Source organism: Nycticebus coucang, chromosome 15 (assembly GCF_027406575.1).
Source record: "Nycticebus coucang isolate mNycCou1 chromosome 15, mNycCou1.pri, whole genome shotgun sequence".
Lineage (NCBI taxonomy): Eukaryota > Metazoa > Chordata > Mammalia > Primates > Lorisidae > Nycticebus > Nycticebus coucang.
The window spans coordinates 84223-112116 of NC_069794.1; the positions used below are offsets into that span (position 1 = coordinate 84223).

The following is a 27894-nucleotide window of genomic DNA, read 5'->3' on the forward strand; positions in this document are numbered from 1 at the left end:
ATCATCCACCTCCTTGACTGTTACCATCTTGTAAAACTGAAACTATATCCATTGTGACCCAAATAAATGTCAGAGGCAAAAAAATCTCAATGAATGAAGGTTTATTAATCCAAGATTTTGACTGCATTCCTGGGAAAACAACAAACTGTGGCTCTTTTTTGTGTAGGTAAATTGGAACCGCCAGCACTTTAAAGGCACAGAGAGAAGGGGAAAATGCAGGGGCCAGGGCTGATGAGGCAAAGTGGGTACATTCTTGTGGGGCCCATTTTATTTATAACATAAGAATGAAGGAAGCTTCAATTATGTAGATGTTCCAGGGTTGGTGGAAGAATGTCTAATTCTGTCTTATCTAAAGTTCTGTTACCTGTAAGATAAATTTGTTAATTCATTATTACTGTGGAATTGGAGACTTTTTAGTTTTAGGGGCTAGATATAGGTACAATTTGTATGTCCTTGCTTATTGGAGGTCAGAAGGAATCTCCTTAATGAATGATGTGTGGGGCCAGCTCTTCACAGATTGCTGAGGCTTGACCTTCTTTTTTTACAGAAAGAGTTGGGGTGAAGGGAGGTGGCCCTGAGACTCTTTTTCTTTTTACATCATTAAACATTAACTCCATTTCCCTCTCCCCCTACTTCCGGGCACCACCCTTCTCTTTGGTGTGTCTGAGTTTGACTATTAATATAAGGGAATCATACACATTTTTACTCTTTGTGACTGATTTATTCTACCTAGCACAATGTACTCAAGGTTCATTCATGTTGCAGCATCTTCCAGCATTTCTTTCCTTTTTAAGGCTGAATAATATCCTATTGTATGGACGTACCATGTTCTGCTTATCCATTCATCAGTTGAACACTAGGCTTGCTTTCACATTTAAGCTACTATGAATAATGCTATAAACATGAGTATACAAATATATCTTTGAGACCCTTCTCTTCTTTTGGTTTTAACTGTCTTAAGTATACTCAAAGAAGTAAAGGGAGCTGTGGAGAATGGCAAGAAAATGATGTATGAGCAAAATAGCAGTATCATGAGAGATATAGAACCTTAAAAGATACCCAAGAGAAATTCTGAAGCTGAAAATTATAATAACTGAAGTGAAAAATTTACTAGAGCGGTTCAAAGGCACATTTGAACAGGAAGAAGAATCAGTGAACTTGAAGATAAAAAAGTTGAAATTACTGTATCTGAGAAACAGAAAGAGGAAAAAAGTTAAAGAGTAGACAGAGCCTAAGGGACCTGTGGGCCACCATCAAGTGGATCAGCATAAGCCCTATGGGAGTACCAGAAAGAGGATAGAGACAAAAAGGAATAGAGACAATACCTGAAAAAATAATGGCTGAAAACTTCCCAAATTTGATGTAACATGAATGTTAGCATACAAAAACCTCAAAGAACTTGGACTAAGATGAAGTCAAAAAAATTCACACTGAGACATTATAATCAAACTTTCTAAAGACAGAGGCAGAATCTTGAAGGCATCAAGAGAGAAATGACTTGTCACATACAAGAGATCCTTAATAAAATTATCTTTGGATCTCTCCTCAGAAACTTTAGAGGCCAAAAAAGCAGTGGCCCAATATATTCAAAGTGCTAAAAGAAAAAAAAAAAATCCTTAAAAATGTTAACTAAGAATCTTATATCCAGCAAAACTGTCTTTCAAAAATGAGGAAGAAATAAATACATTCCTAGATTAAGAAGAAAAAAAAATGCTGGCTTGGAGTGGTGGCTCACCATTTGTAATCCTAGCATTCTGGGAGGCTGAGGTGGCTGGATCCGGTGAGGTCAGGAATTGGAGACCAGCCAGAGCAAGAGCGAGACCCTATCTCTACTAAAAATAGAACTATCAGCTGGATATCATGGCAGACGCCTGCAATCCCAGCTGCTTGGGAGGAAGAGGCAGGAGAAATCACCTGAACCCAGGAGTTTGAGATTGCTGTGAACTATGACACCATGGCACTCTAGCCTGGGGCAACAGAGAGAGACTCTGTTTCCAAAAAAAAAGAAAAGAAAAAAATGCTGAGGGAATTTATTACCACTTGGCCTGCCCTGTAAGAAATGCTCGAGGGAATCCTGCAGGGTGAAATGAAGGGATACTGAACAATATCTTTAAGCCAAATGAAGAAATAAAAACCTCTACAAAGGTAAATACATGGGCAATTATGAAACCTACTATTAGTATAACTACAGTCTGTAACTATTTTTTGTTTTCTATGTAACTAAGAGGCAAATTTGGGGCACACAGTGTATAAATATGTCAACAACCAAAAGGGATAGGGATCGAGCTGTTAGATGGGCTAAGTTTTTGTGTTATTGAAATTAAGATGGTATAAATTCAAATTAGAACATTACAACTTCAGGATGTTAAATGTAATTCCCTCTAGTAACCACAAAGAAAATAGCTATACTATATGTACAAAAAACTTGAGGAAGGAACTTAAGTATTTCAGTACCAAAAAAAAAATCAACTGAACACTTTTTTTTAATAAGAAATGAGGGACAAAAAAACTATATGACATATAGAAAACAAATAGCAAAGTAACAAAAGTCCTTCCTTGTCAGTAATTACTTTAAATATAAGTGGATTAAATAGTCTAATTAAAATAGAGACTGGCAAGTATATAAAAAATAATCCAACTACATGCTGTCTACAAAAGATTCACTTTAGATCCAAACACAAATAGAATGAAAGTGGAAGGCTGGAAAAAGTTATTCCATGCGAATAATAACCAAAAGAGAGCAGGTATGGCTATATGAATATCCAGCAAAATTGACTATAGATAAAAAAAGGTCACAAGAGATGAGGAAAAACATTACATATAAGACTTTCCATATAGTAAGAATGTATAAGAATCATAAACATTGACAAACTTAATAGAAGACCATAAAAATATACAAAGCAAAAAAAAAATGACAGAATTGAAGGGAGAAACAGATAATACTGCAGGGGTGGGCTTGTGAAAATAACATTTTATTTGTTCATAGAGCTGTTTATACAAACACATTAAAATACAAGAAAATCAACAACCTAACTTTACAAGGTAAAGAACTAGAAAAAGAAGAACAAACTAAGCAGAAGGAAGGCAATAATAAAGACTAAAGCTGAGATAAATGAAAGACTAGAAAAACAATAAACAAGATCAATAAAACCAAACATTTATTCTTTGAAAACATAAATAAAATTGGTTACACAGACTAAGAAAAAAAGAGAGAAGACTCAAATTACTAAGTCAGAACTGAAAGTGGGAAAATTATATCAATTTCTTTTGAGACAGAGTCTCACTATGTCGCCTTTGGTAGACTGCCATGGCTTCACAGCTTACAACAACCTCAAACTCTTGGGCTGAAGCGATTTTCTTCCCTCAACCTTCCAAGTAGCTGGGACTACAGGCACCCGCCACAACACCTGGCTATTTTTTTACTGTAGTTGTCGTCGTTTGGCAGGCCCAGGCCGGATTGAACCTGCCAGCCTCTGTATATGTGGCTGGCGCCCTACTCACTGAGCTACAGGTGCCAAGCCAATTATATCGATTTCTACAGAAATAAAAATTATGAGAGAACACTATGAATAACTAGATGCTGATAAATTGTTACCTACATGAAATGGACAAATTTGTAGAAATAGAAAACCTACCAAGACTAAACCATAAAGAAATAGGAAACTTGAATAGACTTATAACTAGTAAGCAGGTTAAATCGATAGTCAAAAATCTCCAAACAAGGAAAAGCCCTGTCTGCTTGCTTTACTGTTCAAGTCTACTAACTATTTAAAGACTAACAAGAGAATTAACGAAATTCAACACCCTTTATGACAAAAAGTCTCAACAATTTGGGAATAGAAGAAAACTACCACAACATAATAAAAGCCATCTATAAAAAGCAACAGAGAACATCAGAGAATCTCTTAGGAGTTTAGGATATCTGTTCTTTTGCTTATCTTACAGCACAGACCTACTTTGAAATTATGTTAAATGAAATATGTAATATCAATGAAAATAAAATGTACTATAAATAAAAAAAGTTATCAACACAGGAAAAAGGCAACACACAGAATGGGAGAAAATATTTACAAATCATACATCTGAAAATATGTACAAATCATACATCTGGTATACATATATACCAGAGTATATAGAGAACTCAACAACAATAAAAAAAAGATTTAAAATGGGCAAAGGATTTGAGTGTTTCTCCAAAGATCATATACAAAATACCAACAAACATATAAAATGATGTTCACATTAATAATTGTTAGAGAAATGCAGCTCTAAACCACAATTGAGATACCACCTCAAACCCACCAGCTGGCTACCATGAAAAACAACAAAGTTAGTATTGGTGAGGATGTGGAGTGCTTAGAGCCCTGTGCACCTGGGCGAGATTGTGAAATGGTGCTGCTGCTGTGGAAAACCATATGGAATGCCTCAAAAAGATTAAAAATAGAATTACTATATGATCCAGACTACACAACAAACATAATTAGACAATTAGACCCCATCCCTGGGGGTGGGGGGAGAAACACACTTCGTAAGCTGTAAATGTTAAATGTAAAAACAAGCAACTTTTTCTGTTCTCTGAACTTTAAGGCTTTACAGGTCAAGAATTTCTAAGAGTCTGAGATATGAAACAGGGTTCGCTGTGGGGGCAGGGCCTAATATGAATGACTCCATTAGTTTATTTCTGAAAGTGTTAGAGTAAGTTAATTACCCTAAAGATCTACCCAAATTGAACCCTGAACGAATTTCTGACTTAAACCAACTCTTGGAAGCAAAAATCTAGATTATGATGGGCCATGACTGAATCCTTCCATTGTTTCTTCTGTGGAGAAACATCAGCAAAATAACAAAATGTCAAACACCCTCTGCCATTATTTTGAATTGAAATTGTGTAAACAAAGGTATTGTAGGTCAAAGTAGGTCTGTGCTCTAAATTATAGAATATTAAATATTTCAAGATGAATAATGCTTGCTCCAAAGCTGAAATCTTTGTCTTTTAGAAGTCTCTTAGTATATTGCCCTGAACAAAAGTAACTGAAGAAAATAGAAATAACTCTCACAGAATACTGTACTAAAACTAGGCCCTTACAGACTCTCAAATAGGTTTAAGACTCTATTGCAGCAGTTCTCAACCTGTGGGTCGCGACCTTGTTGGGGGTCAAATGAGCCTTACACAGGGGTCGCCTAAATACATCCTGCATATTAGACATTCACCTTACGATTCATAACAGTAGCAAAATTACAATTATGAAGTAGCAATGAAAATAATTTTATGGTTGGGGGTCATCACAACCTGAGGAACTGTATTAAAGGATCGCAGCATTGGGAAGGTTGAGAACCACTGCTCTTTTGAATGTGTTCTTATCAATTCCTTACCTGGATGTTTTCTGAATCTACATTAGATTCCAGGGGCCAAACTTGAATTGAGTCAGGGAATGGGTGAAGGCATGTGAACTGAAATGCAGCAAGAAGTGGTGACCTGACAGAATCAGGGAAGGAGCCCCAATCTCAATCTCAGACATCAGGCTTTGTCCTTTGTTGTATGTGTAGAGAATAAGAACGCTGAGTGTTTGCATGTGCTCAAACCATTAAATGAAGCAGCCACAATCAGGCTGCTTTTCTGTTATAGAAAACCAAATTTAATTTTTCTACTGAAATTACTGCATTAATACACATTTTAGAAGTATAATTAAAATGAAAAATCAATTAGGAATTGCTTCCTGCAAGAAAGAATAAAAGCAGTTTGGATTATAGTATGTATAGATCTAATACAATTAACTGATCCACTTTATTAGTAAAGAATTATTCTAAAAAAAAAAATTATTCTCTTGTCTACTTAATTTATAACAATTAACTATTAACCTATTATGAGAAATATGACAAGATGATACTCCTCGTGAGTGTGTGTCTGTGTGGGTGTCTATGACTCTGTACAGTGTGTTTCTGGATGTGTGTCTGTGTGCTGAACTCTGGTGCTGGTCTTCAGGAATACTCATCCTCTTCCTCAGGCCTGGCAGCTGTTGCTCTCTGTGTACTTTATTCAGTCCTCATTCTTATTCCTGTACCTTCAGGAATCTAGTAACAGGGCAGTGAGTGTTTTCTAAAAAGAGGACATTCACAGTTCCCCAGTGTGAGATGGGAGGCAGGACTAATCCATGTGGAAATTGCTGATTAGTAATATTAATATCAGTTTTAGTTCATGTAGAAAGCATTCTTGAAATGATAAAAGCTCAGAGATAGAGAATGGACAAGGGGCTGCAGGGGTCAGGGCCAGGGAGGAAGGTATGAACTGGAGCCCTGAACACCCCTCAACTCAGGGAGCCCTGGTTTGGGCTGGCCCTGCCAGGAGATGACACCATCTGTGATGCTTCTTTGGGAAAAAGTGACCTGAACAAAAACTAACTTCAAACTTCTGAAGGAGAAGCCGCTTTTTGGGCTAAGTGGGTTCACTGTCTGTACAGAATTCAACTTATGGGTGTTTGTGGGGCATTTGATTACTCAATAATAATCAGACTGTTGTTAATAACGTAAAAGAAAGTTCGTCAATATTTTCCTTACTGTCTTTAAGGGTAAGTGTGAACTTACTTTATTCTCAAGCAAATGGTATAAACATGCTAGTTTTATACCAAATAAAATCCTTTTTCCTGGTGAAAAATAACTTGAATCTCTAAGATGACTTCCATTATCATTTTAGGATTTGACTTTCAGGAGTAACTGCTCTAGTGAACACTGACCCCCTCAAAGCCATAGGTTCCCTAAGACAGCACAAGTACCCCTCACACCACCAGAGCACAAAACTGGATCTTAAGAGAGATTTTCTTTTAGGGTTTAATAAAGACCTTATTTCTCAGCTGTCCCTGTCTGGGTGCAGGACTGTCATCACACCTCTGCCCTCTTCTGGTTCTCTCTGCGACTTCCCCGGGGGCGCTGCCGTGCTGGCCACCCTCCCTCCTTCTCTCTGTCTGGGGCAGACGCTTTCCCCCATCTTGGCTCATCTTCACTCCTCCCTGAGAGCCCGCCCAGCTGGCGGTGAGCTCTGTGCTTCCTGTTGTCGTCCGTGAGCTGTCTTTGTGCTTCCGGTTCTTTTTCTCGAGACCTTCTGTCCATGTCCCTGTGCTCTTTGTCACTGACATTTTGTGACCTGTGATTCAATACAAAGGACCAGAGACCTTACGTACACCGTTTATTGATACCTATCTTAATTTCTAGACTGTAAATTCCCTAAATGCAGGGAACAGAGAAGCCATACTCAGCACTGCATTGCTGAGCTTGCACAGTGCCTGGCACACAGCAGGCATTCAACAGAAAACTGATGGGAAGATGGACAAGTAAATAGTAACAGTAACAACAGAACTTGCCATTACTAGAATGACTGATAGGCTTTACTGCTAAGATACTTTATTTCTACTTCTCAATAACTTCCCAAGGTAAATATAATGTCCCCCTTCCCCTTTTTCTCAAAGTAATGAGACTGAAATTTCTCAAAGTAAATGAAACTAAAAGTATATGAGTGTCTGTCCCAGGAGGCCAAGTGCATGCGCCAGGATGCATATCTGGTACTAACAGTTTGATTTTCTGCTCTAAGCACAGCTAAAATTAACTAAAATTTAATGATGTTAGATTAATTACATTTATGCACATACTAAAATATTACATGAATAGTAAATAAATGAATGGCTGCTTAACTCATCTGGTTCTTAAACTCTTTCCCTCCATAGCCTGGGGAAAAGTCCTTACACTGCAGATGGTGTACTGCCCCACCCCACCAGACACTACAGATCCACAAGCAAAGTGAACTGTGCCAGGAGTGTAGCAGCAGGCCCTGCCCTGCCCTGCCCTGCCCTAAACAGTAAGAGAAACATATGTAATGTAAACACAGTGCTAGAAGGTCATGAATTTGATAACTGTATGTAAACTGAGTTTATAAAAACAGCAAATAAACCAAAACCCCCAAATAGGGAAAAATACTTTCTCAACGGCCCTGTAAAAAAGGCAGTAAGAAATCAATTCAAATCGTTGTGATTCTGGGAATTGGCAGCCACTAACCCTCCCAACTAAAATCCACTCGTACTTGGCTTGGCACCCGTGGCTCAGTGAGTAGGGCACCAGCCACATAGACCAAAGCTGGTGGGTTCAAGCCCAGCGAGGGCCTGGCTAAACAATAATTGACAACTGCACCCCAAAAATAGCCGGGCATTGTAGAGGGCGCCTGTAGTCCCAGCTACTTGGGAGGCTGAAGCAAGAGAATTGCTTAAGCTCCAGAGTTTAAGGTTGCTGTGAGCTGTGACACCACAGCACTCTACTGAAAGCAACATAGTGAGACTCTGTCTCAAAAATAAGAGAAAATAAAATAAATAAATAGCCGGGCGTTGTGGCGGGCGCCTGTAGTCCCAGCTACTCGGGAGGCTGAGGCAAGAGAATCGCTTAAGCCCAGGAGTTGGAGGTTGCTGTGAGCTGTGTGAGGCCACAGCACTCTACCGAGGGCCATAAAGTGAGACCCTGTCTCTACAAAAAAAAAAAAAGAAAAGAAAATAAATAAAATCCCCTCATACCACCCTTCTGAACAAAGTGGCCGCAGGTACCAGGACACTTAGGGTGTCCAGAGGCAGCAAATAGGCAACTGCCTTGGGTCAGGCCCTGCCCACAAGCCCCTCCTGACCAGCATCCAGCCCACTGGGCAGATCGTGCTGTGTCCACAGCAACACTCCCCATGAGCAACAAAGGACAGAGGGAAGGAGAACCACAGAGGTGCAGGACTGACATGCCAAGGCCACCACTGGGGGCGTGTGTGAGAACAGCTTAAAAAAAATTACAGCACTTAAAACTTAAAATTCTCTATCAAGAAAGGCTTTCCAGCCCTAAAAGACAGGATTCTGTAGATAAAGTAAAAGAGGCTGGAAGAGCAAATAGGAAATATATTGCCAACGGGGAGAAAAACGGCAATCAATAAAAAATGACAAAGGAAGACAACTGGGGAGACAGACCCTGTAGACCTGACATGCAGTAACAGGTACAAGAGGAAGGCTTCACGGGAGAAAGAAGAGGGTAAAAAGCAACAGCTAAGAAAATAACAGGAGACATTTCCCGGATTCAAAAGAACTGTTAACTTCACCAACTTCCTGGCCTGAACAATAAGAAAAACATGGACCAGTATATCCTAGTACCACTTTGGATTCTGAGAATACTGTGAAATATAAATGCTCATACTGACAAAGGGTGTGTCCCTAGGACTTGATGCTACTGTGGCCATAAGAACGAGGGAATGCTCGATTCTCCCTGGGCTGACGAGGGTGTGAGCATGAAAGCACACTCACTTCTCCCTGGGCTCCTCCAGGCAGATCTCCAAGGGTCTGGCTTTCCCGACTGCACAAGCAGCACGGGCTTCATGTTTTCCATCTTCAACATCAATTTCTTCTCTTTCTCTTGGTTTCTCTGTGGTTGGTTCCTCTCCCTTTTCCAGTTTCTTAAGAAGCTGAGAAATTATAATGTTAGCAAAATATTACTTTGAGCATATTATAAAAGTTGTTGAATAAATAATTAAAAATATAAACCAATATTGAGCCCAGTGTTCGAGCAGCGAAAGAGTATAAGCTAAAGGTCCAAAAACCAGGTTTTTGGTTTAATACTGAGTGGAACATCCAGTCAAAAAAATATTTTGGAGTCATGAGAAACTTAATGTGATGAAGATGATACCCTAATTCAGGGGTCCTCAAACTTTTTAAACAGGGGGCCAGTTCACTGTCCCTCAGACCGTTAGAGGGCCGGACTATAGTTTAAAAAAAAAAAAACTATGAACAAATTCCTATGCACACTGCACATACCTTATTTTGAAGTAAAAAAACAAAACGGGAACAAATGCAATCACACCGCTTCATGTGGCCCGCAGGTGCAGTTTGAGGACCCCTGTGCTAATGAATAAAAGAATGTTACAAAATAGAACACAAGGATTCCCTTTCTATTCCCATGTTAACACACAAGGGACTGAGGGAGGCTGTCTGCAGAGAGCACAGTGATTATTTCCAGGGGCAGAACTGAGACATTTTGTTTTGGTGTAGTTTTCCTAAAATAAACAAGTACTACATATGCAATAAGGAAAAAATAAACATTTCTAAAAAGGCTGCTTTACACTGATGACTTTTAGAATAACGTTTTCTTTTATATATAAATTTTATTTACTTATTTATGTTTGAGACAGAGTCTCACTTTGTCGCCCTCAGTAGGATGCTGTGGCGTCGTAGCTTCACAGCAAACTCAAATTCTTGGGCTCAACTGAGTCTCTTGCCTCAGTCTCCCGAGTTTCTGGGACTACAGGCGCCTGCCAAAACACCTAGATATTTTTAGAAGCAGGGTCTTCTCTGGTTCAGGCTGGTCTTAAACCTGTGAGCTCAAGTAATCCATCTGCCTCGGCCTCCCAGAGTGCTAGGATTAGTGTGAGCCACTGCACCTAGCAAGTTTAATGTTTTCAAAACATTTATTCTCTTTCATGAATCAGAATTAGCAAGCCACTGCGACATACTGGTTTGCTGTGTCTTTGCATCCCAGCCTCCCCTGCTTGTGGCTGCATACTTTCCAGAACTATAGCACCATAGGTAGCATCATTGGTGGAACAGAAACAGAAGGGAACTTCTGAAAATTCTGTTTTCAAATTGCAGTGTAGCAGAGCTGTGCACAGACACCGTCAACTAAATGAGTTCATCTAAGGATGAAACTCACACAGGCAGGGCAGCAGGGACCATTTCTCATTGCGCCATGTCAGCCCACCACATCCTTCTGTGCAATCTGTCAACTAGTGTTCTTACAGGTAACTGTCCATCTTTCTTGTACAACAATAATGTATTTGTAACAGATGAAAGCCACAGGTAAGAGAAAGAATCTGCATGTGGCCATGCAGTCACCGAAAGTCTCATGCACTAGGAAAGGCTCCTCCTCACACTCCTAACCCCAAACATGAGGTGTCTTTGCTCACACTTCACACCAACACCAGCTGGGGCACACGTTCAATGCAGCTCCAACACTGCCTATCTGGGGTCAGCATCAGACCCCATAAGGAAGGACTCAGTTCCATTAAGACAGCTACCACTGCAGACAACAGTGTCGAATCCCAGGGTGTCACCGGTACAACCACAGTCTCCCCTCAGGTTTGACAGTTTGCTAGAATGGCTTACACGAATCAGGAAGGCACTTTCCTTGTAATTACCAGCTTATTATAAAGGATATAAGCTCATGAATGTGAAAGGGAAGCCTAGGGTGGGGTAGGAGGGATTAGGGTGCTCAGATTCCATGCTGTAACCCTCATAGAGCCTTGGAGCGCTCACCAACCCAAAAGCCCCTTTATTAAGTTTTTTCACAGACATATCGTCACGTTAAGCACAAATGACAAAATCACTGGCCACTGCAGCTTGCTCCCTCCCCCCAACCCTTCTCTGGTTGGGGTCTGGGGGTACTACGATACCCAACCCTCAAATCCTGCCTGGTCTTTCTCGAGCCCAGCGCCATCCTGAAGCAGTGCAGGGACCCCAGCTCCCAGCTACGTCACTGGCACACAAGACGCTCTTTATCGCACAGCAGATTCTCAGGAGCTGTGTGCCAGGAACCAGGGACTAAGATCCTGCATGAGGTGCCAACAAGGTGGTTGTGAATGAGAAAGACGTACCCTGCACTGCAGGAAGTGGAAGCTGAAATTCTAGTTGGGGCAGCAGTGGTAGGAGGGGAATGGCCTGCAAGTGACAAAGTATTAAAAAGGAAACAAACAGGAACAAGATAACCTCAAGCTCATTGTATGCTGCAAACATGATAAAATGGTTACAGAGAGAGGAAAAGGAGGGGTCCAGGAGGGTTCTTTGTGGAGAAAAGACAGGGACAGAGACCCGTTGCCAAGGAGCAGCCACGGTGTACCTGAGGAAATTTCCCTGTGGGGGACAACAGGACAGAGGTCTCAGCTGGACCCAGCCAAGGTATTTTGGAAAAAGGAAGCAGGGCCAGCAGCTGGGGACGGTGGCCATCACCCTCAGGTGTGTTCCTCTCCAGCTGTGTTCTCAGCTGTGCACTCTCCATGCGCTGGTCACATTCATGCTCATGTTGGCTTCCATGACATACGGGTAAACTGGTGACACACACATAACCTTTTTTTAAAAATTATTTATTTTTTGAGACAGTCTCACTCTGTCACCCAGGCCAGAGTACTGTGGTGTAATAGTTCACAGCAACCTCACACTCTTGGGCTCCAGTGATCCTCTTGACTCAATCTTCTAAATAGCTGGGACTTTAGGAACCTGTCACCACGCCCAGCTAGTTTTTTATTTTTGTTTTTGGTTTTTTTTTGAGACAGAGTCTCACTGTGTCGCCCTCAGTAAGAGTGCTGTGGCGTCACAGCTCACAGCAACCACAAACTCTTGGGCTTAAGCAATTCTCTTGCCTCAGCCTCCCAAGTATAGCTGGTACTACAGGCGCCAGTCACAATGCCTGGCTATTTTTTGACTGCATTTGTCATTGTTCTTTTAGCAGGCCCGGGCCGGGCTCACTGGAACCTGCTACTTTTGGTGTATGTGGCCAGCACCCTACTCAGCTACTGACACCAAGCCTAGTTTTTTTTTATTTTTAGCAGGACAAGATCTTGTTCTTGCTCAGGCTGATTTCAAACTCGTAAGCTCAAGCAATCCACTGGTTTGGCCTCTCAAAGTGCTAGGATTAGAGGCGTGAGCCATAGCACCCAGTTGACACGTAACTTTTTAAAAGGCTTTATGTGAAAAAGCACGCAACCTTCCTAGATACATATCACCTACAACCTACAATTTATGTATTCAGAAATTTTACTCCCTAATTTCTTACTTCAGCATAAGCAAGCACAGTGAGAAGTTCCAGAGCCCTGGGGGACAGGACACAGCTGGGCTTCTCTCCAGTATGGTGCTGTCTTTATTAACAGATGTGAGTGAAGGTGTCTCTCTGTCCTTCCATCTTTAGGCAGTTGATACTTAATGTGGCATTTCTTCATAGGTTTTAAAAAGAATTTCAATTCTCCAAGTGATTTGTAAGTTAGACATCCCCACAGTGGACTTGAATGCTAATTCAACACTACACCTGGAGCTGGTGACAATACGGGCAAATTTCACCTACAATGTTGGGCAGAATCCCAGACTATCCTCAGGACAGCTGTGGTCACTCATTGTCACTGGGTCTAATCTGTCATCAAGACTTTATCAGATTTGGATAAGGGCAACACTTCTCTTGCTACATGTTCTGATTTCTTTTTTCTATATAAAGGATCCCAAACTTTTACTTACTTAAATTTGTTTTATTTCTTTGGCTTATTTTGGATTCTAACTGTATATGTGAAAATATAAAAATATAATGCTATATTCTAAATAGCATGGACACACAACACGAACATAAATGAAGTTTGGTTAGACCAAACCAACAAGATTTGGAGACTACCTGTTACTGCAGCATATTCTAGCCAATCCTAACTGATACAAATGGTTATGTGTTTTGTAGGGGTATTATTTAAAAAAAGTTCTCTCCATTGCTAGTGAATCCATGAGAAAAATTATTTTAGAGCAAAGCCCTAGGAAGTTTTACTTTCCTTAAAGAACTACTAAATTTCTGGCCAACTTTTAAATGTTTGATTGCCAAGAACATCTGAAAGAAAGCTATAGTTCAATGATCTCTTTCCCACCTTTTCCTCACCTAATCTCCTTTCTCCAAGTCCTCACATTTTTCCCCCCTTACATTATGTAATATTATTGAATTGCTATAAAGTACCTTAAATCCTTTGTGGAGTGATGTAAGATGTACATTATGTTGAAATCAAGGCTTACTTAAATCAGGGGTCCTCAAACTACAGCCCGTGGGCCACATGTGGCAGCGTGATTGTATTTGTTCCCGTTTTCTTTTTTACTTCAAAATAAGATACATGCAGTGTGCATAGGAATTGGTTCATAGTTTTTAAACTATAGTCCAGCCCTCCAACGGTCTGAGAACAGTGAACTGGCCCCTGTTTAAAAAGTTTGAGGTCCCCTGACTTAGATCATTTGCGCAGAGTACTGAGAAGGTAAGGGCTGGTCCCAACTCTGGCCACTGCATTTTACACAAAGCAGAATTCTCTCTGTGATCTACACCACCCTGTACATGATTGCATCAGTCACAAGAACAAGCAGACAAGAGACATAGAAACCCATTCCTGCCACCATAAAATAAATGATGAAACCCAGTTCTACAAGTCATCCTTCATATAGAAAGGCTGAGCTAGTAGTTGTTTAGTCAGGAAAACGTAAGCAGAAGTCCAATAAAGGGAGGGTGATTGGTGGGATTACACCTGCAATGCATCTTACAAGGGTACCTGTGAAACTTTGTAAACATAGAATATAATTGTCTTAACACAATAACTAAGAAAATGCCAGGAACGCTATGTTAATCAGTGTGATGAAAACGTGTCAAACTGTTTATAAAACCAGTGTATGGTGCCCCACCATCGCATTAATGTACACAGCTATGATTTAATATTAATAATTTAAAAAAAAGAAACCCAACAAGAACAATCTATGCCAGGTCCCTACTCCATAACCCTGGAGGGCAGGGTTCTTTTGCCCCATCCACCTCTGCCTCCCAACACTATGTCCCAGGAACTCCTAAGGCTCAGGGAATACATCTGAAAACTACCACTGTGGAGCAGTGGCTCTCACCTGTGATCCCAGCACTCTGGGAGGCCAAGGCAAGTGGATCACTTGAGCTCAGGAGTTCAAGCACAGCCTAAGCAAAGGGAGATCCCCATCTCTAGTAAAAATAAAAGAACTAACTGGTGTTGTGGTGGACGCCTATAGTCCCAGCTACTCAGAGTCTAAGGCAGGAGGATCACTTGAACCCAGGAGCTTGAGGTTGTTGTGAGCTATGATGACCCCACAGCATTCTACCTAAGGGGACAGAGTGAGACTCTGCCTCAAAGAAAAACAAAAAAGAAAACTACCACTGTAGTATGGGGGGAAAAGGAACTATAGGAACAAAAGATTAGATTAATTGAAAATGTTTTTAAATTTTTAAAGAGCAAAAATACTAAGTGGTATTGTTGAACTATTTCTAGAAAAAAATAAATGTTTTCTCAAAATTACCTTAATTCTTATTTCTTTCTCAGTAGTTTTCTTCTGTTTATCTTCCTCTTTTCTTTTACACCTTTCTTCTTCTCTTCTTTTTCTTTTCTCCTCTTCCCGCAAGCGTTTCTTCTCTAACTCCCTCCTCCTCCGCTCTTCTCGTTTCTCCTCTCGAATTCTCTAAAGACACAGAAGAATACATGTATAAATTGCCTGGATGGAAATGGCAGAGCAGAAAAGGTATTTACCAGGTAAAAGGCCAGACCTACCTGCTTTTCTAATTTTCTATTTTTAATATATTCCAAAAGAGGTGTAGTTCTTCTAGCTAAAATACAAAAATTGCATGTTGTATTTAACTCTTAAAATAAGATTTCTTTAAATACTTTTTCAATTTAATCCTTAAGATAATTAGGGGAACAATATTATTTTTTTTTTTAATTTATTTATTTATTTATTTATTTTTATTAAATCATAGCTGTGTACATTAGTATGATCATGGGGCACCATACACTTGGTTCATAGACCGTTTGACACATTTTCATCACACTAGTTAACATAGCTTTCATGGCATTTTGTTAGTTATTTTGCTAAGACCTTTACATTCCACATTTACTAGGATTCACATATTCCCTTGCAAGATGCACTGCAGGTGTAATCCCATTAATCCCCCTCCCTCCCCTCCCTTTCCCCCTTCTCCCTATTCTTCAATATTATTTTTAAAATTTACACAGGCAATATCATATCCAGAGGGATTTTTATTCCACTACCATAAAATTGAGTAATTTGAAGGTACCAATAATTTTACACATAGTAGAAATGTAATTCCTGACTCTTCAGAGAGTCTTGAAATATTACTTATAAAAGTGTATAAAAGTAAAATGAATACAATGCATTAAACTCCCAAATGTTATGAATATCTCTTCAATTTTTTGCAGTTATCTTAAATCATTAAGTAACATATTTATACATTTACTTAAATTCAATATATACTGATTTTTTTCCTTTTTTACTTTCCAGACAATTTTTTTTTCAATGTTTCAATCAGCTTGGATTTTCCTGTAATTTTTTATAATATACACTCCATACAATCAGGGTGACACAGAGAACTTAGAAAATGTCTCCACATGGCACTGCTGGTACTACTCAACAAAAAGGTACCAACTACCAGAATGAAAGTTTCCATAAACTCTAAATTAATCCTTGCCTTTTGGGCCCCAGTTGCCAGTCTGACCTGGGCACCCAGGCCGCATTCACTGCAATGATGGCAAATGTTGAGGACACACGTGGGAATTGGAAGATGGTCTGCGCCTGCTCTACAGATCTTTAAGGACCCTGATCAAATGGGTCTGGGATGAATCCCTGGATGAAAAATGCCATGATATTTCTCAAATTCTTAGGATTAGAAACAGGAATTACAGGAAAGCCTTTGGTCAGGGACACCTAACTTGATACCTTGACATCATGTAACAAACAACCTTGTGAACAGAGCTCCACCCTAGGCCAGAGAGCATAGAGAAGAGCTGATGAGGATATAGACAGAGTGGCCATGGAGAACTCACTCTCCCCAGGGGTCTCCTATGCTGATCACAAACTCTGGCATAGGGTGAGTACAGCTGATTGGCTTAACTAAAAGGTCAGTCTTCTGTAACAGGCAAATTGTGTCAAATGAACTATGGTTCTGCTCTGTGCTCTGTGGAAGGCCCCTCAGCCAGGAGCAGAGAAGACCACCTTTGATGACTTGACGGACTGTGAGGGTAGGGAGGCTGACTCCAGACTCCACCTGCCTTTTCTCCTCTCCTACAAAACAACCATCCTGCTACCCACAGGATTCACAAGAAGGGTATAAAAGTATATTACTTACCAGATAAGCACAAACTTGCAGCAGAATGCTAATTTAATTGAGAGTCATACTTCTATACACAGGCACTGTGCTGTGTGCTTTATACTGAATATCTCAGACTTCCAAGGCAACAGCTGCAGGATGGCTGTGGGGCCAAGGCTATGTGGCTGGTAAGCCTCTGAGAACCTGCACACGCACCACACGAGCTCAGCACCAGAGGCCCTGCCACTGATGTTGACTAAAATTTCCACTAAACCCTCATTTAGATTTGTTCCTAAGAACCACTAAAGGCCAAAAGCTAAGAAAAGAAAAAGGCAGTTTGCTATGAATTGCCTAATTAAGACTCAAATTTAAGTGTCTGGAAAGAGAAATCACAGAAATAGGCTCCCAGCCTAGTCCTGGGATGAGGAGCTGTACCCACGAAGGCACATTTGTCCCTCGGTTGGTGTTTATGACAGGCCAACTATGCACCAGGGATCGAGGGAGGCCCTGCTATGCACAGGACACATATGTCTGCAGGAATGCAGGTCAAACGTGCTGCCAGAATGGCCCTAAAGTGACAACTGCTACACAAGGGAACATTTAAAATCAAGTGAGAAAGAAATGGGAAGGGCAGGAAGGCAAGCTCTGTGAAAAACATTGAACCTGATTTTTCCAGTTCTTCTTAAACTTGTTCTAAAGTGAGTCTGGGTTTTGACCAACACGGACCCCACCTACCCACGTGTGCAACCTGCTCCAGTCAGACCCTGGAGCAGTAATTCTTCCTATTCCCTCATGCGCCAACCTCATCTATCCGTCAGCCCTGCCCAGTCTGCATCTGCCAGACTCGCCCAAGCAGCCCTTCCCAGAGGACAGTAAACAGCTCCCAACCAGTGGCCCTGCCTCTTGTGACAACAATCTATGCTGAGTGGAGCAGCTAGAGTAATGGGAACATATCCAGAACTCCTGCCCAGTCCACCCATCGGCACAATGTGGCTTCCTGCTCTGCAGACATGCTGGCCACCCGTGCCAGCCACACGAGCCTGTGCCCTGCCCTACAAAAGCTTCAGGCCCCAGCCTGCATCTGCAGCCCCTCTCTCCTCTGCTTATCACAGTTGCTGCTACCATTTCAGCACAGCCCAGTTACCATCTCAAAGGGGTTTCCTGGCTACTCTCTATCCCATTATTTCACATCATACATCTGCAGCACTCACCACAAACTGAAATGCTCTGGCTGGATTATTTCTGCCATGTTTATTGTCTGTCACACCCACTAGAAGGGAGAGGCCTCTCACCCTATTTACCATTCTGTCTCTCACAGGAGCTAAGACAGTACCCAAGTAACGTACCTTCTGCACATTTCAATATTTACTTTTGTGATTAAAAATCCTTGGAGCTACATATTAAATCAGCTGGTATGAAACATAAAAACTTCATTACTAGGCTAATGAAGAATATTAATGCACTATTTCAATAGCATTAACCTTTCTTATTAATTTGTTCAATAAACATTTACTCGATTCTTGAACTTCTCTGTGCTACATCTACAAAGACGAAAATGTAATTCTGTCAGGGAAGTGGAAAGATGAAATGAAAGAGGAGTTTATGTGGAGGAAGATCAACAAATAAGAAGATAAATTATAAACAGTCTGTCATGTCAACAAGTCTTGATGGGTGGGTCTGGCCCTGAGCAGCAACTGAGAGGGAAGAGACCCTGCCGGTCAGTTTTTGGGAAACTGCTACAAAGGCTAGATTCAATTAGGTTCTGTCCTATGGCTGGGTTTACCAGCTCCATGAGTTTGCTTGGCTTGATCAGGGGACTTATAATTTTCTTTGAGCAGCAGGATGACTTCACACATGAACAGCCTCACTGCTGTAGGCCCCAGAGGCTCTCTGCAAAGAGCATGACGCTCCTTCCTAGATATGTACAGAGTGCTCATGTATCATTCCCACTGCTCACTCTGAAGCACCACACCTTGAAACAAAAGGACCATAACTAAAAAATCAGGTGCTCTCCATCAACAAATCTTCAGAGATATTTCCCCAAGCTGCTACTTTGACGTTCTGTTGTCAAAATTGGAAAATAATCCATATTTCTGCCAAAACTGTAACAAGTTTCCATTTTTATCATAAAAAAAGAAATAAATCATACTCTATAAATCAGCGGTTCTCAACCTGTGGGTCACGACCCACAGGAACTGTATTAAAGGGCCGTGCCATTAGGAAGTTGAAGAACCACTGCTATAAATAAATATCTCAATAAAAAAAAGAGATGAGCAAAACAGACCAATGAGTTCTCTCGTTTTTGCCTCTATCTCTCCCAGTAGAGTTTCAGGGTTGGCAATGGCCTTCTCTTCCTCCACACAGTAAGTTTCTAAAAACTTCTTATATTCTGGATCTGTAAATTTAAGAAAATAAAAAGGAAATAAACATAATCTTTCCCAATGACAGCAGAAGAATTATATTTGATCAGGGTACTTAACTTAGCAGGTCATAATCGAGCATTTGGAAAGAACTCACCATCTTCAATGCTCCCGGTCTTGGCATCTTTTTTCTTAGGCTTCTTTTTGGCTACCTTCTGGAACGGAGCAAACTCTACCACAGCAGGATATTCCAGACCTTTAACAGGAAACATAATCTAAACCATTTTGAAATTCTATTATATTCACTTCAGAAAATTATGATCTAGCTTAAAGATTAGGAATAACAATGATTACGTTTTATTATAGCTAAAACTATAATTTAATCATATTTTCGAGCACCCTATAACCTTAGCATGTCAAACTCAAGATTTAAACAAAATATGAACTGGTGACAGGGAGAACAATCATTTACTAAATAAAACAAGTCATCATGGTGGTTTAACTGAATACATTCAAAAATCCATCTAACTGTTCACTTTAAAAGGGCAAATTTTACCATATGCAATTTGTACCTCAATAAACCTGACCTTTCCACCCACTACTAAATAATTTATGGGATACCTTTAAATAATCAGGTTTAAACTTTTTGATTTTAAGTGGTTCTCAATCTGTTATATAAGCTAAAGAAATTGCTTTGCTTAGAAGAGATCCATAGCTAAAGCAGGCTTCAAACGGGATATACAATATTCTAGGTAAGAGTTGCTGCACATAAAAAAGTTGAGAATGATGCCGGAGGTGGCAGGTTCAAACCCAGCCCCGGCCAAAAATCACAAAAAAAAAAAAAAAAAAAAGTTGAGAATGGAAGTCACTAGAAACTGATTTTGTAGTCATGGTGGGGAGGGACAAACATACAGAGAAATGTCCACTTAGAGAACCTGCTATGTGCTTTATGAACAAATGGAACACTTCTACCTCAGTACTAGAACCACTGAGTAACCACTTTTAAACTTATGGTCAGGTAACCATGACATTATTAAGTCTCACTTATCTAGAAGACCTCCACTATGCAGAATAAAGTCGAGATTCAAGAGGAAAGCAGTTGGAAAAGTGTCCACTCACTGCTGCATCCCCAATGCCTGGTATGTGACAGGCACCTACTAGGTGGCCAACAACACACTCTCTGATTTCAAAACTTATTACAAAGCTACAGTAATTAAACAGCATGGTACTGGCATAAAGATAGACACATTTACCAATGGAACAGAATAAAGAACATAGAAGACCCTTATAATATGGTCAAATTATTTTCCACAAGGATACCAGAAGCATTTACTGGGGAAAAGGTAGTCATTTCACAAACAGTGATGGGAAAACTAGATATCTACATGCAAAAAACTGACACTGGACCCTTACCTAATACGGCATATAAAAATTAACTCCAAATGAATCAAATGTAAGCATAAGACTTAGAACTATAAAACACTTAGAAAAACCATAGAAGAAAACCTTGGGTTTTGTAATGAGTTCTTAGCTATGGTATCAAAAGCACAAGTAACTCAAATAAACATAGATAAACAGAACTACATCAAAATTAAAAACTTCTGGTCATCAAAATATACAATCAAAAGAGTGAAAAGCCACCTATGTAACTGGTGGAAATATATGCAAAGTCATATATCCAATTTAGGGATTAACATCCAGAATGTACAGAGAACTCCTACCATTCAACAACAAACAACAAATAACCCAACTAAAAAGTGGGCAAAGGACTTCAGTAGATATTTCCCCAAAGATAGTATGAAAATGGCCAACAAGCACATGAAAAGATGCTCAACATCAAAAATCACTAGCATAGCTCAGTGGGTAGGGCACTGGCCACATATACCGGAGGTGGCGGGTTGAAACCTGGCCTGGGCCTTCCAAACGACGACACCTACAACACCGAAATAGTCGGGCGTTGTGGTGGGCACCTGTAGTCCCAGCTACCTGAGAGCCTGGGGCAAGAGAATCAAGAGTTTGAGGTTCTGTGAGCTGTGACACCACAGCACTCTACCAAGGGCAACATAATGAGACTCTTTCTCAAAAAAAAAAAAAAAAGAAAGAAAATCACTAGCAAAATGTAAATATAAACCACAATGAGATTATCACTTCAAATCCACTAAGTTGGCTATAGTGAGGACATGGAGTGCTTGGAACCCTTGTGTACTCTGGCAGGAACGTGAAATGGTGCCGCAGCTGTGGAAATCAGTATAGTAATAGATTTTCTTATACTTATTTTATCAATACTTTTTAAAAGTTAAAAAAAAAGCAATTGAATACATTACTGGATAAATCAGCACAAAGGTCTAATACAGTGGTTCTCAACCTGTGGGTCGTGACCCCTTTTTTCCATTTGTAACGCAGCAATTGGGAAGGTTGAGAACCGCTGGTCTATTAGTTCAAGAAATAAATTTGATTTCACTCATAGGAAATGTCTTGGCCCAGGACGTAATCATTCTTTATCCTTTCTACTTTGTTACCACTGAGTGAAGAAAAAAACATTTCAGTACTGGGCATAGGATGGAGGGTGAAAAAGTTGGCTGGCAATGAGAAGGGAGGGCAGAAAACAACGCATACAACTATGAGGTACACAGATTGACAACAGTGGAAACAACAGTGAAGAGAAGAGGGGGAGGGCCGAGATGGCAAACTAGAGGTATCTCCACACCAGTCATTCTCGGTGAGATTGGGGCAAGCAGACTCCAGCCACTTCTTGCTAGATTGTTCCACCCAAAAACAACATACCAGGGGCACAGTGAGACAGTGGGGCACCCCAGGAGCCAAGGAAGAGGCCAGGAGCAGAGAAGACTGGAACAGAAGACAGGTACCTGGGTATATACAGAAGCCAGCTGGCCTTTGGTGGAGGGGTGGAGACAGGGAAGGCCCGTCTGCTGCTGTTTTGGAGTTGGGAGCTTGACAAAGCACCCTTGGGAGGGCCTGAGTGAACTTAAATGGTGCCCAGCTTTGAGACCAGCAGAACCCCACCATTGTGGGAGGGCCAGTCCCCAGAGTCCCAGCACATGGCTGGCTCTGGTGCAGCTGCTAAACTCAGGCAGCCACCCCTGGGGAGAGTTGGCTGGGTCCCACACCCCTGGGAAAACTTTGGTGTGGCCAAAAGGTACTTGTTGGAAGGTCCAGGTTCTTCCCAAGGTCCAGGTTCTTCCCAAGATGCTTGGCATGAGTGACAACCTGACTGAGATCAAATAAATCAGGAAGATGAGACCAGGCTCCATGGCAACTACATAGTGGCTTCCTGCCCCCATCTTATACAGCAGAAACAGCAGGTGTATTTTGTGTCTCCTGACCCCAGAAGGCATCCAAATGGGGGTAAAAGAGGGCAAACTCACTATTTGCCGATGATATGATCTTATACTTAGAAAACCCCAGAGACTCAATCACAGGACTCCTGGAAGTGATCAACAAATACAACAACATCTCAGAGTAGGCCAGGCACAGTGGCTCATGCCTGTAATCCTAACACTCTGGGAGGCTGAAGCAGGTGGACTGCCTGACCTTAGGAGTTCAAGACCTGCCTGAGCAAGAATGAGACCTAGTTTCTAAAAACTAGCCTAGTGTCATGAGGGGTACCTGTAGTCCCACCAATTTGGGAGGCTGAGGCAAGAGGATCACCTGAGTCCAAGAGTTTGAGGTTGCTGTGAGGTAGGATAATGTCACTGCACCCAATGTGACACTATCTCAAAAAAAATAAAATAAAATAAAAAAAATAAAGTCTCAGGGTATAAATTTGTCTACTGTTGTAGCCTTTGTATACACCATAACAGTCAAGTCAAGAAGCAAAGTGAGGACACAATACCCTTCACAGTAGCTTCAAAGAAAATGAAATACTGAGAATAACCTAACAAAGGAGGTGAAAGATCTTTACAAAGACAATGATGAAACCTCTTTTCTAAGAAAAGAAATAGAAGAGGACATTAACAAATGGAAGAACATACCATGCTCTTGGTTGGGAAGAATCAGCATTGTTAAAATGTCTATACTACCCAAAGCAATCTATAGATTCAATGCAATCCCCATTAATTTACCATAGCATAGGGGCAGCACCTATGGCTCAAGGAGTAGGGTGCCAGCTTCATATGCTGGAGGTGGCAGGTTCAAACCCGGCCCTGGCCAAAAACTGAAAAAAAAAAAAAAAAATTTACCATAGCATACTTTGAAGAACTGGGAAAAATAGTTCTTTGTCTCATATGGAACCAGGAAAAAATCCACATGGCCAAGGCAATTCTTAGTAAAAACAAAGCCAGAGGCATCACCCTACCAAAACTTCAGGTTACACAAGTCCACAGTGAACAAAACAGCATAGCAATGGCACAAAAATAGAGGCATAGACATAAACGTATGGAACCAAATAGAAAACCTAGAGGTGAAACCAGTCTCTTATCATCTAATATTCAATAAACCAAACAAAAAAATACAGTGGGGAATCCCTATTCAATAAATGGTGCTGGGAAAACCGGATAATGACATGTAAAAGACTGAAACTGGACCCACAACATTCGCCACTTAAAAAAAATTGATTCACATGGGCGCCGCCTGTGGCTCAGTCGGTAAGGCGCCGGCCCCATATACCAAGGGTGGCGGGTTTAAACCCGGCCCCGGCTGAACTGCAACCAAAAAATAGCTGGGCATTGTGGCGGGCGCCTGTAGTCCCAGCTACTCGGGAGGCTGAGGCAAGAGAATCGCTTAAGCCCAGGAGTTGGAGGTTGCTGTGAGCTGTGTGATGCCATGGCACTCTACCAAGGGCCATAAAGTGAGACTCTGTCTCTACAAAAAAAAAAAATTGACTCACAATGGATAAGAGAGTTCAATCTAAGACATGAGATGATAAAAATCTCAAAAGGAAAGTGTGGGAAAAACCTTTGATGTCAGACTGGGGAAAGATTTCACGAAAAAACTTCAGTGGCAATTGCAAAAACAACAAAAATAGATAAATAGAACTTAATCAAGCTAAAAAGCTTATGCATAGCTAAAAAGACACAACAATTAAAGCAAATAGACAACTTTCAAAATGGGAGAAGATATTTGCATGTTATGAATCTGACAAAGAGTTAATAACTAGAATCTACAGAAAACACATTAATCCCAGAAGCACAGGGAATTGGAAACAGAAGAGAGGTAAACATCTGGTAACTGTGGTTCACGATTACATCCTCTTCCCCATATTATTGAGTAATGGTACAATCATGAAAACATGGATGTGTGGTGGCTCACGCCTGTAATCCCAGCACTCTGGGAGGCCGAGGCAGGCAGATTGCCTGAGCTCACATGTTTGAGACCAGCCCAAACTAGAGCGATACCCAGTCTCTAAAAATAGCCGGGCATTGTGGTAGGCCCCTGTAGTCCCACTTACTCAGGAGGCTGAGGCAAGAGAATCACTTGAGTCCAAGAGACTGAGGTTGCTGTGAGCTATGACACCATGGTACTCTACCTAACAAAGGTGCCAAAGTGAGACTGTCTCAAAAAAAAAAAAAAAAAAAAAAAAGACATAGATGTAAGTGTATAATACATTTTAGGACATTCATATCACACAATTTAGTTTTGGAACATAAAAAGGTAAAGCTCACATCTAGGAAACTCATTTATATGATAATACTGGTTATCACTATTACATAGACTTTCTAATTTTTTATTTACGAAAATTTTTATATCAATGCACAATCACAGTTACATAATCAAAATTTATGATCTTATTTTAGTCTCTGGGAACTTAAGGAATATAATAAAGAGTTTAAAAAACCAATGAGCCAACCTTTACTGTCAATGAAGATATATCCATCAAAACGATCTCTAAAAAGAAGGATGTCATCAGGATTTCTAAAATTAATGTATGCTCTTGAATAGAGATGAGGGTAAAGACTGAAATAAGAGATAAAGTGATGATTAGTAAGAGACACAAGACTTTTTTTTTGTTTCCTCCCTGAGACAAGAGTCTCACTTTGTCACACCCTCCGTAGAGTGCCTTGGCATAATAGCTCACAGCAACCTCAAACTCTTGGGCCCAAGTGATTCTCTTGCCGCAGCCTCCCATGTAGCTGGGACTACAGGCGCCCACAACACCCAGCTACTTTTAGAGATAGGGTCTCGCTCTGGCTCAGGCTGGTCTCAAACCTGTGAGTCCAGGGCAATCCACCTGCCTTGGCCTCCAAGAGTGCTAAGATTACAGGCGTGAGCCAGGAGGACCTGCAAGACTTCTTTAATTTAGCCTTTTTTTTTTTTTTTGCCTTTTCTGGATATAACAAACCACTTCAGGTAAAATGTTTATACTAAAGAATCATCTCTCAGTTAATTATAGCAATTTGGATATTCTTTAGAAAAATAAACCATGAACTGAGATCTTATTAATTACTTGGGAGAAAAAGGGTAGCTTCTCCTCTGCACAGAGAGTGAAAACACAGTCCTCCCAAGTTAAAAACACCAAAGTTTATTCAAGGGTCACTCCTAATGCATGACTGGAATACAAGGCTAGCCACAATTCGTTCATAAAAGGAAACATTATACTGTAAAAGAGATTCTTCATTGACCTAGAGAACGCTTTTGGGTATTTTCAAATAGTAGCTACTGCAGCACAGGGCATGGAGTCTACAAAGAGAACTAAACCCTCCTAGCTATCTCACCGTCACCAATCTCCATCCCCAGAGCAACTTTAAGCCCCATTTCACAGAAGATAACACTGAGGCCCGGAGAAATTAGGCGCTAGAGAGGAGCAGTGAGTAAAGAGGAACGGGGATTCCAAACCAAGTTACTCCGTACCGGTTTTTCCAAACTTAAGTTATTTGAAAATCATCTGTATGGTATTTTGTAACCAAAGCTGTTTACTTATTAATGATGTTTTTGAGAGGACTGACGTTTTTGTTGTAACAGTACTTATTCAAAAAAGAAACTTTAGGTGGCTCCTGTGATCTCAGCACTCTAGAGGACAAGGGGGGAGGATCGCTCGAGGCCAGGAGTTGGAGACCAACTCGAGCAAGAGCGAGACCGCATCTCTTTTTATTTCATCCAAAAATAAAAATAATAAAGTAAAAAAACAAAAACAGTTTATACAGGGTGGCGCCTGTGGCCCAAGTAGGCCGCCGACCCCATATGCCAGAGGTGGCAGGTTTAAACCCAGCCCCGGCCAGAAACTGCAAAACTAAATAAATAAAGTTCGTAGAATCACCATAAGCAACAAATCGTAATAATGAAAATAAGGGTAATAATGACGACGGAGATAAAATCCCTGCTCCAGTCCCAGCCTGGGCCTCTGTACTCGGCGAAAGGCAGGTCTGAAGCGCCCAGGCCCGGGAGCCGCGTCGTCGCCGCTGTGAAAGCCGAAAGAGGGGTCCCACCACCGGGCGCAGAGCGCACCAGCCGCCTCACTTTCGTTACAGTTGAATACCCTGCACATCTAGCCCCACCGAGTAACATGGGTCGGGTCTACTTTCCTTTCTGGGCCGTGACGGTGCCGGCAGCACGCGGCTGGACCGCAGCGCCCACGACTCCACCACACACCAGCCGCACAGCTCCCCCGGCGACCACGGACACGACCCCGCCCCCGCCCCCGCCCCCGCACCTGAGGTCCGCCGAGAAGAATTCGAAATAGTCGTGGGCGGGCAGTGGGCGCAGTTGCTCCTGCAGCTGCTCCTGGGTGAGACCAGGGGGAAGCCGCCGGATGACCACCTGGGAAAAGGCAAGCCTACATTGGCGCTCCGCTCCAGCCACGCGGGAGGCCGCCCCTACAACGCCCCGACCTTCCAGACCCCCAGCCCCTCGGCCGCCTCCTTAGTCTCTCCCCTCCCTAAGCTCAGTCCTCATCCCGCCCATTTCCTCGCAGTCCTGCCCCTCCATGCGCAACACCACACTCTTCTCGCGATGTTTCGCCTCACCGACACATCCTGGCCCCGACCTTCTCTCCGCCCCCACCTTGCTTAGGGCCGTCTTCTTTTCCTCGCGAGGTTTGCCTACGCCGCTCCCACAGCTCAAGGATGAGGCTGGCGGTGTCTCAGGCTCACGCCGCGGCGACTCACGGCGGAACTGGCCGTCTGGGGTTGAGAGCTTGTCCGTCCCGCACGGGCTCCGCGCGGCAACGGTCCTCTCCGGGCCTCCGGCTCCTTCTGCAGACCGCATATCGCGTCCGCCGCGGACTTGTCGCCTCCGGAGAGAGGCCGAAACCTCGCGAGAACTCGAGCTCGCCCCTCCCCCGCCACGTTGGACGAGGGCGCTCCCCGTTCCCCACGGCGTCAACGTGACCCCCTGTAGGGTCTAGGCGCACAAACCCTCTGGGCGCTGTTCTGGACCTCGAGCCCGCTGGGGCACCAAAGTTTGCGGTCCGTAGGGAGTTCTGGCAGGGGGCGAGGTGCCGAGGCCGCCAGGAGTCGGCCCCAGGAGGGTCCATCTCGCTGCGGGGGGCTGGGTCTGGGACCAGCGTACTACGGACCCTCGCAGCCCAACCTGCAGGTTAGGGTTAGCTGAGCGCTTTTACTTCAGGCCTCAGACTCCTCGTTCCTGAGGCGTTCTCAGAACCGAGTTCACGTTTGTGTATTTTTGTTTCTCAGGCAGTAACTTCCGAGTAGAATAAATGACTTGCAAGCTATTTTTTTTT

The 27894-nt window shown here is 41.9% G+C and overlaps 1 protein-coding gene across 12 annotated transcripts; it reads right to left on the bottom strand.

The window, feature by feature from the left end:
- Positions 1–67: 67 nt before the first annotated feature.
- On the bottom strand, positions 68–27894 carry UPF3A (UPF3A regulator of nonsense mediated mRNA decay). 12 transcript variants are annotated; one of them, XM_053563685.1, is made up of 11 exons: positions 27216–27893; positions 26866–26972; positions 25066–25172; positions 19417–19515; positions 19184–19294; positions 15347–15402; positions 15099–15257; positions 9819–9905; positions 9312–9469; positions 6837–7138; positions 68–364 (listed from the first exon to the last, which is right to left on the bottom strand). In XM_053563685.1, the coding sequence occupies exons 1-10, from the start codon at positions 27417–27419 to the stop codon at positions 6877–6879; spliced, it is 1350 nt and encodes a 449-aa protein (XP_053419660.1). In that variant the 5' UTR covers positions 27420–27893; the 3' UTR covers positions 68–364; positions 6837–6876. The 12 variants fall into 12 exon arrangements, 7 of the variants coding, with proteins under 7 accessions (XP_053419660.1, XP_053419662.1, XP_053419663.1 ...); XM_053563687.1 differs by lacking the exon at positions 19184–19294 and having other exon boundaries at positions 27216–27894; XM_053563688.1 differs by lacking the exon at positions 6837–7138 and having other exon boundaries at positions 27216–27892.